This window comes from Mustela nigripes, chromosome 15 (assembly GCF_022355385.1).
Source record: "Mustela nigripes isolate SB6536 chromosome 15, MUSNIG.SB6536, whole genome shotgun sequence".
NCBI lineage: Eukaryota > Metazoa > Chordata > Mammalia > Carnivora > Mustelidae > Mustela > Mustela nigripes.
The window spans coordinates 28626989-28641050 of record NC_081571.1 but is presented as its reverse complement, the minus strand read 5'-3'; the positions used below and the strand labels follow the sequence as shown (position 1 = coordinate 28641050).

Below are 14062 nucleotides of genomic sequence, written 5' to 3'. Positions count from 1 at the left end.
ATTTTCCTATAAGGCTTTTAAAAATTGTGAAGGCTTTAAATCTTGCTTAGGAGGTTTTATCATAAGTAAATTGGCTTTTAAAATTTACTTAAAAGGGGGGGGCACTTGGGTTGCTCAGTGGGTTAAAGCCTCTGCCTTTGGCTCAGGTCATGATCTCAGGGTCCTGGGATTGAGCCCTGCATCAGGCTCTCTGCTCAGCGGGGAGCCTGCTCCCACCACCCCTTCTCTGCGTGCCTCTCTGCCTACTTGCAGTCTCTGTCAAATACATAAATAAAATCTTTAAAAAAAAAAAAAAAAAGGAGAAAGGGAACAAGCTAACAGAGATGTGGGGTTATTTAAGAGCAACCAGTCAGTGGGAAAATCCATTGCAGATGATTAAGACTTCTCTTTCACTTGAGAAGCATTGGAAAGCTATTTTAGATTTGAAAAGGGGATGTGATGGACAGGAAATTATGGTTTGGGGAAGTGAATTTTATTGCTTTGTGAGAGTGACCTTGATTGGAGAATAGTGATGAGAGTAGTTTCCAAGTTGAGATGGGCAGGTGCTTTGAAAACTTCTTACTCTCTCAGGTATTGTATGGAGAACATTGACAGCAGATCCTTTAACTAAAAATTGAATTCAGCCTATCTACCTGAAGTAGATATTACTTTAAATAAGTGGGGAAACATTCACAGATGGTATTAATAGATAGCTCTTTTAGTATTCAGTGAAACACCTACATATATAAGTAAATTGTTTTCAGGGATGGTATAGTATTCTAAGTTGTTTAGTTTTTTTAAAAGGATTGATTTTTGTTTTAATAGAGGACTTTCTCAGGCATTTAACATATCTTATACATAGAAATTCCCCAGATCTTGCTATTGTTATACCAGTAATTTTTCTAGGTAGAATTTTCAACTTCAGTGGAAATGCAAACTCAAATATAAGATTTGGGAAATTCAGATTTTAATCTCAATCTTACTAAACTGATTAACAAGGGGAAATTATTTTTAGACATTTAAATTTAATACAAAATAATTATGGTTTTGTTTCCTTCCTAACATTTTGATATAAGGTAGGCATGCTTCTCGTCATTGCTTTTTCCAGACATCTGATAGCGTGTACTTGAGATTAGTTGCATATGTTGCACTGAGGAATTCCTCAACTATTGGATTGCCTGTGCATTCACAGTTAGGGGCTACGGTAAGGAGTCTCCTGGAGTTTGGAGACAAAATCAAGAAAAGTCACCATAAGGAAGATTTTCTAATGTAAATCATGTTGGCGTGGTACAAGCTGCGCTCTACATTTTGGTCCATTTATCTGCCCTCCTCCCCCACCCCAGGAAACTCTGTGCTTCTTGGAAAGAGTACTATGTCTTACTCATCTTTGATTCCAAATGCTTAGATGGTGCCCTTTACATAGTAGGCATTTAGTTAATGTTAGGGGAATGCACGAAGTCATTTGCCCTGAAGAGATGAATCATAAATGCATTGCTGATGAGCCAAAGGATTTCCTGAATCTCTTCTCAAAACCTGGATGAATTCTCATGAAATCAAGACTGAACCATAGCTTCCTAACCATAGTTGTACATTTCCGGACAGTAGGAGAGCTGGTGCTGTCATGGGATAATTTATGTGTACTATTAAGGTCTGTAAGGTGAATTTACCAGTGTTTAGTCCATAGTAGTCCCATAGTAAGTGCTAACTGTTGTTTACCTTTTTGGTTTCTCTTGAATTTTGTGTTAGCGTCACCTTAAGAATTCTTACTATTGGTAGGAAAAATTGCCCCTGTTTGGACAAATATCCATAGCAGTTAAAGCTCTAACTTGGACATACCCAAGTTAGTAAATCTGCTGGAAAATAGAAGAGCAACTGGCAGACAGAAGTGGTACACAGTATAGCCTAGACAGTGTTTAGCCTGGACAACTAGCCTTGCCCAGTTTATAGTATTTTCTAGGCTAGCTATTCTAGTCACGGTGTATTCTAGAATTTTATTTGCATGTGTGTGTGGTCACCCACACATACAGATACATATTACCTTTAATTTTAGTGGTTTAGACTAGCTGGGTTTTCAGAAGTTACTTCTCTGCTAAATTTGTTGTAGTCTCCACTCCCTTCAAATTTTTTAAAATTTGATTTTATGCCCTAGTAAGTCACCCTCTTTATAAAAAGTTAAATATATAAAAGTTGTATTGGCAAGGAGCTGCAGCAGCCCAGTAAACAAACCTGACAAGCTAAGTTTTTTACTCACCAAGAGTAAGGTCTTTCTCTATTCTGACCAATGATGTTACTATAAACTTACAAGTATTCCTTTTGTTCTTTGATTTGTATTATTATGTTTGATTCTAATCATCATTACTGTGGTTAGTATGTTAAGGTAAAATCTTAAAAATGGTCAGGGTTATCTCTGAATACATTTGTTAATTTATTTTTCTTTCCATTCAAGACAAACTTTCATTGGAAGGAATAGTGGTACAAAGAGCTGAATGCCGACCTGCGGCCAGTGAAAACTACATGAGATTAAAAAGGTTGGTGTTCTTTAACTTTAAGATAATACCCGCTATTTCCTTTTGGGGATTGAAATACGTATATTAGATTGCTTCTTAACTGCATGAAAACTGTGGCTATGTTGAAAGTGTTTTCTTCAAAGGCTGTTTTACTTTAAAACTTTAATTTTTACATTAAGAACAAACTTCTAGTTATAAAATAATTAAGTCCTGGGGGTACCTGGGTGGCTCAGTGGGTTAAAGCCTCTGCCTTCGGCTCAGGTCATGATCTCAGGGGCCTGGGATCAAGCTACACATCAGGCTCTCTGCTCAGCAGGGAGCCTGCTTCCTCCTCTCTCTGCCTGCCTCTCTGCCTACTTGTGATCTCTGTCAAATAAACAAATAAAATCTTTAAAAAATAATAATAATAATTAAGTCCTGGGGTTATAATGTACAGCATGGTAACTATAGTTAATATTACTGTTTTGCATTTTGAAAGTTGTTAAGAGAATAGATCTTAAAAATTCTCATCACAAGAAGTAAATATGGTGACATCATGTTAACTAGACTTACTGTGATCATTTTGCAATATATATATTTCAAATCATTATGTTGAATACCTGAAACTAATGAAATGGTATATGTCAATTATACTTCAATTTAAAAAAAAAAAAAAAAAGTAAGTTTCTTTGGCAAGGGAATTTTCAGAACCTGGCTGTGTATTTGGGTTGTTTTAAGCTACTCTTTTAATATAACCTGGAGTGAAACTTTTTTTTTTTTTTTAAGAATTTATTTATTTATTTGACAGAGAGAGATCACAAGTTTTTATACTTCTTTTTATACTAGTCAACATTATAAATCTTGATTCTCTAAACACATGTAATGTATTTGTACTATCTTATTTTTAAAGGCTATACTTTTTGCATAATGAAGTTTCTAAAATACTATACAGTATAAAGCAAGTATAGTTGCTAGAATATCATCCTTTTCTCTTGATTTACAGAGAACTTTTTATAAACTTACTACTTTGTTAGAGATTTCACATTAGATCCTCCCTCCCCCAGTGTTGTATATGGTTAACATTTTGTAATTAATATTTGAAGAGAATGATTGCAAATTCTTGGTACTCTTATTTTTTGACTTTCAGAGAGGAATTTTCTAAAACCATGAAGGCTTTTTTTATTTTAAGTAACTCTACACCTCCTGTGGGGCTCGAACTCACAGCCCCAAGATTGAGAGTCATGTGCTGTATTAACTGAGCCAGCAAGGCATCCCTTGTTTTATACTTTATATTGAATGTATTTCAGCTTTGTGTACTTCAGAATTGTAAGTTTGTTCATTCAGCACTACCGTGTGAAAGAGTAGTGAACAAAACAGGCAAAACTCTCTGCCCTTGTGGAACTTAAATTTTAGCAGATTATAGCTATCCAGAGCTCATAATGGGGAGCACACTGTTTGGGTGCTAGCGGTAGCCTCTCTGGATAGCAGGGTTCTCACAGCTGGAAGTAGCTGCTTGAGGGGCACCTGGGTGGTGCAGTTAGTTAAGCATCCAGTGCTTAGTTTCAGCTTAGGTGGTGATCTCAGGGTCTTGGGATCACGCTCCATGTCAGGCTCCCCGCCCAACTTGGAGTCTGCTTAAAGATTCTCTCTCCCTTTCTCTCTGCCCTACTCCCCCACCACACGTGCGCATGTGCTCTCTCTCACTCTCTAAAACAAATATATAGATCTTAAAAAAAAAAAAAAAAGGCTGCTTGAGCTGGATCCTCTATAATGCCACATCATCTTTTTAATTTCCCTCTTTTCTCAATTAGATTAGAGTGTGTCTCTCAGGAACGAAACAAAGACTGTTTTCTTGTCCAATAATTCTTCATTTAAATGCCTCCCCAGGGCAAGGAAAAGGATGACAAAATGAAAATTTTTTATAACTGAAAATAACTTTGGAACACAGGCAGGAGGTGTTTCTGTCTTTGTGTTTAGCCTATGAAGTTGATCATACAGTGTGTGTTTTTGAACACTTACCATCTTCAAATAACCAGTGAAATTGCAAAGTACAAAATCTGGTTACTGAGCTGCTTGCCAAGATCTTTTTTTGTGGTCCTAATTTTCTTTAAAGGTTTGTAAAGATTTCTGATGGTGAGATTAGGCAGGTTGCCTGTTGTGTTAATGAAATGGCTGCTTTTTTTCTTGCCAAAAATTGTTCAGCCTTTGAGTGGGCTAAGAGACCAGCCATTACATATTTCAGTTACTTAAGTGACTTAAGGAAACAGGGTGATTCAGGAGATGATAATCATGTGAGTTTCATAAAATAGACGAAACATGACATGTCTTTAAAGATGCACTCATATAAAGACTTGGGGAAGACATTGGGGAACTCTGTGTGAGCCTGGAATGCTGGATTGTTTGAGGCAGAACAAACAGAATCTCCACCCTAAACCTCTGCTTTGACCTCCAAACTTGGATACTCAAGAACCTGGTTGAATGTCCACTAGACATTTTAAATACATGAAAAACTGTTCTCCGAGGCTTTCCCCCAAAACCTGCTCTACCGGTGGTCCTTCTCATCTGAGTTAGTACAAACTCTGTTCTCCCGTTTTCTTAGTCCAAAAATCTTGGTGACATTTTTGAATCCTCTTTCACACACATATATCCAGTGTGTCAGAAAAATCTTACTGACCGTACCTTTAGATTACTACACATCTACAAGTCTGTTTCTCACCACCCACGTGATCTGCCATGAAGTCTCACCTAGATCACTGCAGTAGCCTCCTAGCAGCATTCCTTCTGTCTCCGCCCACTCTGGTCTGCTGCCAGCGCAGGAGTCAGAGCAGTTCTTCCCGAATCTGTCAAGTCATGCCATTCCTTTGCTCACTGGTCAGTCACAATGCTTTCTTCATTACTCAGAGTAAAATTAAGTCCTTCCAGTTCTCTGCAGGGATCGACATGATCATGCTTCTACTTCTTCCCACTTCTCCCCATCCTTAGCTTCTCTCCCCTCATTCCCCCTTTACTTACTGTGAGCTCCTAGCAGTCCTGAGCACTCTAGGCACTTCCTTATCAGGGCCTTTACACCAGATTTTCTTTCCTACTGGGAACATCCTTTCTGCAGATAGCTGCATGGCTCACTCCATGCCTCTTTCAAGTCTCTTCTAAGATTCTGCTTTTCCAATAAAAGTCTCTTCTAAGATTCTGCTTTTCCAACCTACTTCTTTCTATACTTGTATTTTCTTACAGACCATACCACTCGTAATATACTATGTAATTTACTTGTATTTATTGCCAGCTTTGCCCTAGTATAGTTTAAACTTCCATGGTTGGTTCTTTGGTGTGTGTGTGTGTGCATGGACACATGTGCACACAGTCATCTATTTTGTTCATTTATACACACACACAACCCCAGATGTTTAGAATAGATCATGACAGGGCACCTGGGTGGCTCAGTCGGTTAAGCATCTGCCTTTGGCTCAGGTCATAATTTCAGGGTCCTGGGATGAACGCTGCATCTGGCTCTCTGGCAGGGAGTCTCCTTCTTCCTCTCACTCTGCCCTTCCCACGCACCCCCTTTCCCCCACTCATGCTCACACTCGCTCTCTTGTGCATGCTCTCTCCCCCTCTCAAATAAAATAAAAAAAAAAATAGTTCATGACATGTAGGTGGTCAGTAAGTATTTTTTTGAGTGAATAAGTGGCAGGAGATAAGGTTTAAAATATTGAAAATCTTTATATTCTTGCTAAATTATCTGTTGAGTCTTAATATGCTTTGGTGAGGAATTTGGACTCTGTGCTGTGGCTGTTAGGGAGGCACTGAAGAATTTGAAGCTATATGGAAAGCAAAGAGATTTCTGTTTTGGATAGGTCATCCTGGCCATAATGTAAGACCAAAAGCAGTGAGGTAAGCTAGAGGCTGATGTAATAACCCAGGTACAAAATGTTTAAGTGACTAAACAAAGTGGTTCTAATCAGAAGGGAAAAGAAAGACAAAGTTTTGAGGCTATTTGGAGGTAGAGTTGATAGGACTTAGGAACCCATCTCATACTTAAGTGGTCATGGGACAGAGGATTTCTCTAGGCCCAGACTGATGGTGGTGGCTCTTGTGTTGTGGCTTGGATGCACTTATTTTACGAATCCTCAGACTGATGAAGGGAGAGGGACCGGAGAGACCATAGAGTTTCCATGTCCATGTTAATGTAAATCTTGGTTGACAGTTTACATTAAAACTTAAAAAAGCAGAAAGTACTTAACCTGCAAGAAGAATAATGATGGGTAGATTAATCAAAATAGGAAAGTAATATAAGCTGTAAGTTGTATCTCATGTACAGCTGACATTTGAACAACAAGGAGTTGGGGTCTCCACCCTTTGCACAGTTGAAACTCTGCATTTCACTTTCGGCTTCCCAAAACCATGACTAGTAGCTGCTGTTGACTGGAAGCCTTACCAATAACATAGTCAGTTAACACATATTTTGTATGTTATATGTATTATTACTGTATTCTTACAATAAAGTAAGCCAGAGGAGAAAAAAACGTTAAGAAAATCATAAGGAAGAAAAAATACATTTATGGTACTGCACTGTAAAAAAGAAAAATCCATATATAAGTGGACCTGTGCAGTTCAGACTTACACCATTCAAGGGTCAACCTGTATTTTGTTTATCATCACTTAACATTTTCACATGTGTCATGAGATCATTGAGGTAAGACTCAATTTTAAAAAATCACTAGTTAACTGTTCTTGCTCCAGAGAGTTTAGAGTTGTTTGTTTTTTAAGATTTTATTTATTCATTTGAGAGAGAGAGAGAGCATGAAAGGGGAGAGGTCAAAGGAAGAAGCAGACTCCCTGCTAAGCAGGGAGCCTGTGATGAGACGTGATGCCAGGACTCCAGCTGATGGCAGCTGAAGGCAGTCGCATAACCAACCAGGTTGGCACAGCCACCCAGGCACCCTATAATCTGTGTGTGTGTGTGTGTGTGTGTTTTCCTTCAGGTTCGGGAGTTTACAGTTTTTGAAACTGAAGGAAAACACACACACACGCGCACACACACAACCAGATTATCCGAAACATCTGTTTACTGACCGGATAGTTGCGGGAATAGAAATATAGTGGTTCTTTTGATCAGTGGACAGTCAGATATCCCGATGGAGGTGACATCAAAGTAGAAGTGTTTGAGAACAGAATTGGCAGGTCAGTATTTAAGATACCTGGCACCTGGATATTTCACACATATACTCCAAGGTTTTCAGGGCCTCCTTCTGACTGCCTAGTCCCGTATAATGGTATTTGAGTTTTTGGATAATCTGGCTCTTGTCTCACTTTTTGGCTGTATTTTTAGCTGTTCTCCTTTTGATACACATAATCTAGTTGTGTCACACTACACATTGTTATCCTGGATGTGCTGGGCACTTCTAAGTTTTATGCTGCATCTTCTTCCTAGAATACCTCATCTAACTTCTGCCAGGATCCTTCTGAGCTTTTCAAATCAACCCACGTGTTACTTACTCAGTGAAACTTTCTCGTATCTTCCGAAACTCTGCACTCCAGTTAGGATCTGCCACTTCCTTTTCTACGTTCCCACATACTTACCTATTCAATTTAATGGTACATATAAATGTGTACATTTTCTATTGTTTAGGCGTGCATTGTTGCATCTTCTCCAAGACTATGAACTTCGTAAGAACAGGGACTGTGGATTTTTCTTTATTTCTCCCTCTCTCTTATTTCCTTCCTGTTTGTATTCGGAACACTTAGCATAGTGCATTACAAATTATAAATACCCAGAAGTATTTGTGGGGTTGAAATAGAAAGGAATGGCAAAACTAGGTACAGAAATGTAGGAATCCGCAGCATTCAGCTTCTTAAATTTTTTTTTTTTAACTCAGAGCTGCACTTGAAACCTGGACTGATTGATTTTTCAATTCATATATACATGCATATGTGCACACACACATGCGCATACATCCATACGTCCTTATCTTCCTTTGGGAGGGGGAAAGTGATTATAAAACAAATACAGAAGCATTTCATCAACAACAAAAAGTTTTTCAGAATATAAAGTTATAATTAAATATAACTTTAAATAATAACTTTAAAATAAATGTATTTTCCATTTACAGAGGACTAGAGGAGAGAGCCTTTTTATCAAAGAAGACCTTTCCCTAAATCAGTGTTTTTTTCTTTAACCATTGAGGTCTTACTATATAATATTTGCAGATAGTAGCTGAACTACACTGTTAGCAACATAATGTATATATTTACAAAGTATATTTTACACTTACATAAAATAATCTTTAAGAATGATTAGTGCTACTTTAGTGGGAATTTAATTTTAGTAATAAGTACTGTAGCTATCTGCTATTAAATTTTAGCTGATAAATTAGCCACAAGTTATGAACATAGACCATATTAAACATAAGTAAGATTCTCTTAGTTTGTAAGATTCTGTTATTCATTTAAAGGTGGAAATAAGTACTGCAGTAAATGCAAGGAATATATGAACCCATCAGTCAATAAAATTCAGGGCAAGAAAGAAATTAATCCTATGCTGTAATTGTCCTTTGTACAATCCCATCACATTATAAAATCCTGCAAGCATCCATTTAGCCACCAAGAAAAGCTAAAACACAAAAAGGAAAAAGTATTTCACAGCTTCTGTTACTTTTTCTTTACCTGATATACATTTGAATTGATCTAAATAATATTAGGAAATTTATTTTGAGTTGGTGAATGTAAATATATTTAATATCAACTCATATTTGACATACTAATTAAAATTTATGGGGTACCTGGGTCCCTCAGTCAGTTAAGCATCTGACTCTTGATTTTGGCTCAGGTCTTGCTTTCAGGGGTTCTGGGGAACAAGCACTACGTGTTGGGCTCTGTAGAGAGTCTCTTAGAGATTCTATTCTTCTCCCTTTCCCCTTCCTCCTCCTCCCTCTCTGAAAGTCATTTTAAATTATTTAATTAGTGTTTTATTAAGAGTAACTTTAAGCATCTTGAGGCTTTTTTTGTCCAACATGGGGCTTGAACTCACAACCCTAAGATCAAGAGTTCTACACTGCACCAACTTAGCCAGCCAAGTGCCCCCTTGAGGCTTTTTTAATAGTCAAATGACAAATTACACACTCACCAAGCTTTTAATTCATGTTGTACTCTTTAAAATATAAAGGGACATAAAGATAAGACGGTCACCCTAATGTGTGTTTTCTTATAGAAAAGTCATAGTAATGGGAAAATATGTTACTTTTTACTTCTACATGTTTATGTCACCAACTGATCTAAAAATACTTGTCTCAGAATTTTTATTTGTAATTTTTTCAGTGTTTGTGGGCTTTCATCAAAAACCTAAGAAAAACCTTTCTCTTTGGGAACAGAATATAGACTACAGAAGAAAAAAATGAGTCTTTTTTCTATGCAAAGACACCAGATAGTAGGAAGCAACTTGTGATTCACTTTCTTTCTTGGGGAGAGGTTACCAGGCTGTACCTGCCTGGATTCCTGATGTTTCATATTATGGTAAAAAATGTCTTAGTATGTGTTATTATAAGAGAAGAGGAAAAGGACCCCTTCACTCAGTAGATCTTTATGTAATTTGTGGGTGATGTGATTCATGTGGGTGAACTAGACTCGGGCCCAAAGAAGTTTCTGCAAATAAAATTTTTTTCAATGCAATAACAACACTGAAGCATTTTCTTTTTTCCACATTTCAACAAGTATGTGGATATATTTAGTACTTGTAGTTTTGACTCTTTTCCATGTAAATTTTGTAAAGAATAATTATTTTGTAAATGATTTTTCTTACATAGTAGGATGAGTCTCTTATAGCTGTGTCCCTTTATATTTAAAAAATAAATGTAGGATGAATTACAGATAAGGTAATCGTATAACCTATCGTTTAAAACAGATACTTTTGGGAAAGAAAGCAGCCACTAACCAGAGAAGACGACACCCTAAGACAGCAGTGCAAATCATCCCACATAAAATGGGGATGTCAGGTCAATATGAATAGCCTGGATACACTGAAATGCTAACTTTTAAAATGGGAACTAAAAGATAAGAGTCAAATAATGAAAGTGCTGGTGCTTAGGAAATGTGTACAGTACCAGGAATTCTAGACTGGGTCGAACTGCTATGGCTGAGCATAAACTGTGTGCTTCCCAGTAGCCACACAATGTTGGGCATGCAGTGGTGCTGTGTTAATGTTTTCATATAAATTTTTATATGAATTTTATTAAAATCAGTAATAAGGCAGCTGGCCTTCTTTGCCCTAAGCATGCTGTTATTCTCACAGCCTTACCCCTGTACTGCTCCTTTTTAATTATCACCTTAAGTGAAGGATTATGTGAAAGGGGCTGATGTCATCATTAAAATACAGTTTTTAAGCACATTATAAATAGACAGCTGTAGTAAAAGTGCAGAAATACCATTGCAGTAAAACTACCCAAAAAAGGTAGGCAAAGTGTTTTACCTAGAATGTTTTTTTTTTTTAAGACTTTATTTATTTATTTGACAGAGAGAGATCACAAGTAGGCAGAGAGGCAGGCAGAGAGAGAGAGGAGGAAGCAGGCTCCCCGCTGAGCAGAGAGCCCGATGCGGGACTCGATCCCAGGACCCTGAGATCGTGACCTAAGCCGAAGGCAGCGACTTAACCCACTGAGCCACCCAGGCGCCCTAGAATGTTTTTTTTAACAGACTAAAACAGTTCCTCATAGGGAGTGTTATTTGGAGGAGGAAGACTTCTTAGTCCTTGATAACAATCTTTTTTAAAAAAAGAAGAAGAAGAAGAAAATCTTTGGGAGATTACCATGTAAGAATGCCTCCATTTCCTCTGAAGAGCCATTAACAGCTGTTGTCCCCAGCATTGAGCTATAGACTACACCTGAAGATTTAGTATTCTGATGAAAGGAGGATTTCCAAATGATTGTAAAAGCTATTGGGAATATATATAAAGAATCAAAACATTGGCATAATTTTTACTTTATTATTTTTTATAAAGATTTTTCTTATTTGAGGGAGAAAGAGAGCATGAGTAGTGGGGAGAAGGAGAAACAGCTCCCCACCCTTGAGTAGGGAGCCTGCTTCAGGGCTCAATCCCAGGACCCTGGGATCATGACCTGAGCCAAAGGCAGACATTCAGCCAACTTGAGACACCCAGGCACCTCCCCCCACAACTATTGGCATAATTAAACAACAAAGTTTTCATCTGATTTCCTTCTTTCGAATTCTCTGGTATTTTCACTGGAAGAAAGAGGAGAGGGACTTTCTGAGTAGGTATTGCCTCAGTGTAAGCATCTCTTGTCTTTGGAGTTCCATAGCCCCTCTGCCTGTTCTCTTGGGGTTCTGGCCCCTTCTTAGTCTGCTGCCATTCCACCTCAAATGGGCATTGTTTTAAAACTGGCCACTTTGACACTTGCCAGATGTATCCTGTGCATTCTTCCACTGTCTGCTGTGCTCTGTTCCTGGTTTTCTGCTTACCAGACTCCTTATTGTCCTTTAAGATTCCGTTCAAATGTGAAATGTCACCAACCATTTTTTTCCACACAGAATAATCACCATCTCCACCAAGCTCCTGCTATATTTTTTCTAATAAACCACTAATCACATTTTGCTTTTTATTAATTTTATTTACCTCTACTAGATAGTGAGCTCCTTGAGATCAGGAAATATATCTAATCTTTGTTCTAACAGCTTTATGTTCAGTAAATTCTCATAAATGACCAAAAATAAAAATTTTAAAGTTACGGATTTACTGTTATACCATGATTAGTGACTCTCTTAAGAATTAATACTTTTTAAAAAATGCATTTAGCTGTGTTTAAATTTAAATTCTAAGTCCTGAGAAGCAGTACTGGCATGTGGTGGTGTTTGTACAAAGCCTCAGAGCTTTGCAGGATAAAAATACCTTCGTACACAATTTGTCTTTGTTCACTCACAGTTGAAAATCAACAGGGCTCACCTTCGGTAAAACTGTGAAGTAGGGAAAGTTTATCTTTATTATCCAGGCATCTCCTTTTATCATTCCTTTCCCCCTTAGTAATGTCTATCTTTAGGTACCTACTTTTTATCATATTCTGATCTTTTCTAGTCTCTCAATTCTGAATACATTTTAAGAATGAATAGGCATCAAACTGGGTATTTGATTTTAAACCTTTTATTACCACATGTGAATAATAACCATTAGATTACCTGTTCAAAGTATTTGAGTAGGCACTTTTTTATTTTATGGGAAAGGAAGAAAAATCATTGAAATTACACCATGTATAGGTTGGCCCTAAACACAAAATCTGAGTAGTCCTTTTAGTTTGTGGTGGGACTTGTCACCAGGACAACCATCTCTGCTTCCTGGGCTGAGTGGGTAGATCTGGCCTGCTTGCATTTGTTGAAGATTTGTTGGGAGGATTTAAAATTTGCTGCTGAACGCGACCCACAGAAGTGGTCAGATTCCCTTAGGCAGGATTAGCACCATCACTAGTCCATATAGTGTCTTTGTACAAACTTGTAAAAGGCGATTCTTCCTTCTGTGTTTTTTATTTTTGTCTGTCAGGGAATCATGGCAATTTACATATTTCGTTGAACAAGACATTATTGCCATTTTCCAGAAAATTGTCACAAGAATTATACAAATCTTTATCCTCTCTTTGAATGTGCTCCATCAGTGTGACCCTGTGGTGCACTGCAAAATGGGCCAGCCTGGGAATGAACGGCACTCCCTTATTTGCTGCAAGCCCAGATGTCCATTTTTCTTACTAGTTGGCTTGTCTAAGCCAATCTAAGTTGCTTATCTGGTCCTTGTAGGCACTGAAATTTTCAACCCTTGGTCTGTGGTTTCATGAAGCACTTGAAGAATAAGGACATGTAGCACATGTTTCTTTGTTAGGGAATCAGGGTCCCACTTACCATTTAGTAATTGAATCAGCAGGAATGATGATAATCAAGTCTTTAACTCCTAGGAAGTACTAATTTAGACTTTGAGATGACTATGCTTTAAATATTCTTAACAATTTGCTAAAGTACAAGATCTTCCTTATAAACATCATATAGACTGTCCTTCTTGCTTGAGACTCTTAATGAAGCTTCCATGGGATATATTATAAAGAAAACTTAAATTTAAAAAAAGATTTTTTTAAAGATTTTATTTATTTGTTTGACAGAGATCACAAGCAGGCAGAGAGGCAGGCAGAGAGAGGAAGGGAAGCAGGCTCCCTGCTGAACAGAGAGCTTGATGCAGGGCTCGATCCCAGGACCCTGGGATCATGACCTGAGCCTAAGGCAGAGGCTTTAACCCACTGAGCCATGCAGGTGCCCAAGAAAACTTGAATTTTAAGAAAGAATTCTAGATATAAGTAGAGAAAGAGAAGACATTGTTTAAAAAAATTTTTTAAAGACTTCCTGGTTAAGGGTGGTGGGGGCAGGGGGGTAAACACGCCTGCGTGGCTCAGTTGGTTAAGCACATCCAACTCTTGAGTTTGGGCTCAGGTCATGATCTCAGAGTCATGAGATCTAGCCCCACGTTGGGCTCTATGCTGGGCATGGAGCCTACTTGGGTTTCTCTCTCTCTCTCCCTCACTATCTAACTAAATAAATAAAGTTACTCAGTCAGTCCGCCG

General features: G+C 37.8%; 1 protein-coding gene across 1 annotated transcript in view; it reads left to right on the top strand.

Moving 5' to 3' along the window:
* The window catches only part of GTF2F2 (general transcription factor IIF subunit 2), a 152861-nt gene that overhangs the window by 84982 nt on the left and 53817 nt on the right, over positions 1-14062 (top strand). The window contains exon 5 of the mRNA XM_059377775.1: positions 2426-2507. Coding sequence (XP_059233758.1) covers positions 2426-2507 — 82 coding nt within the window. The remainder of the gene's footprint in view (positions 1-2425; positions 2508-14062) is intronic.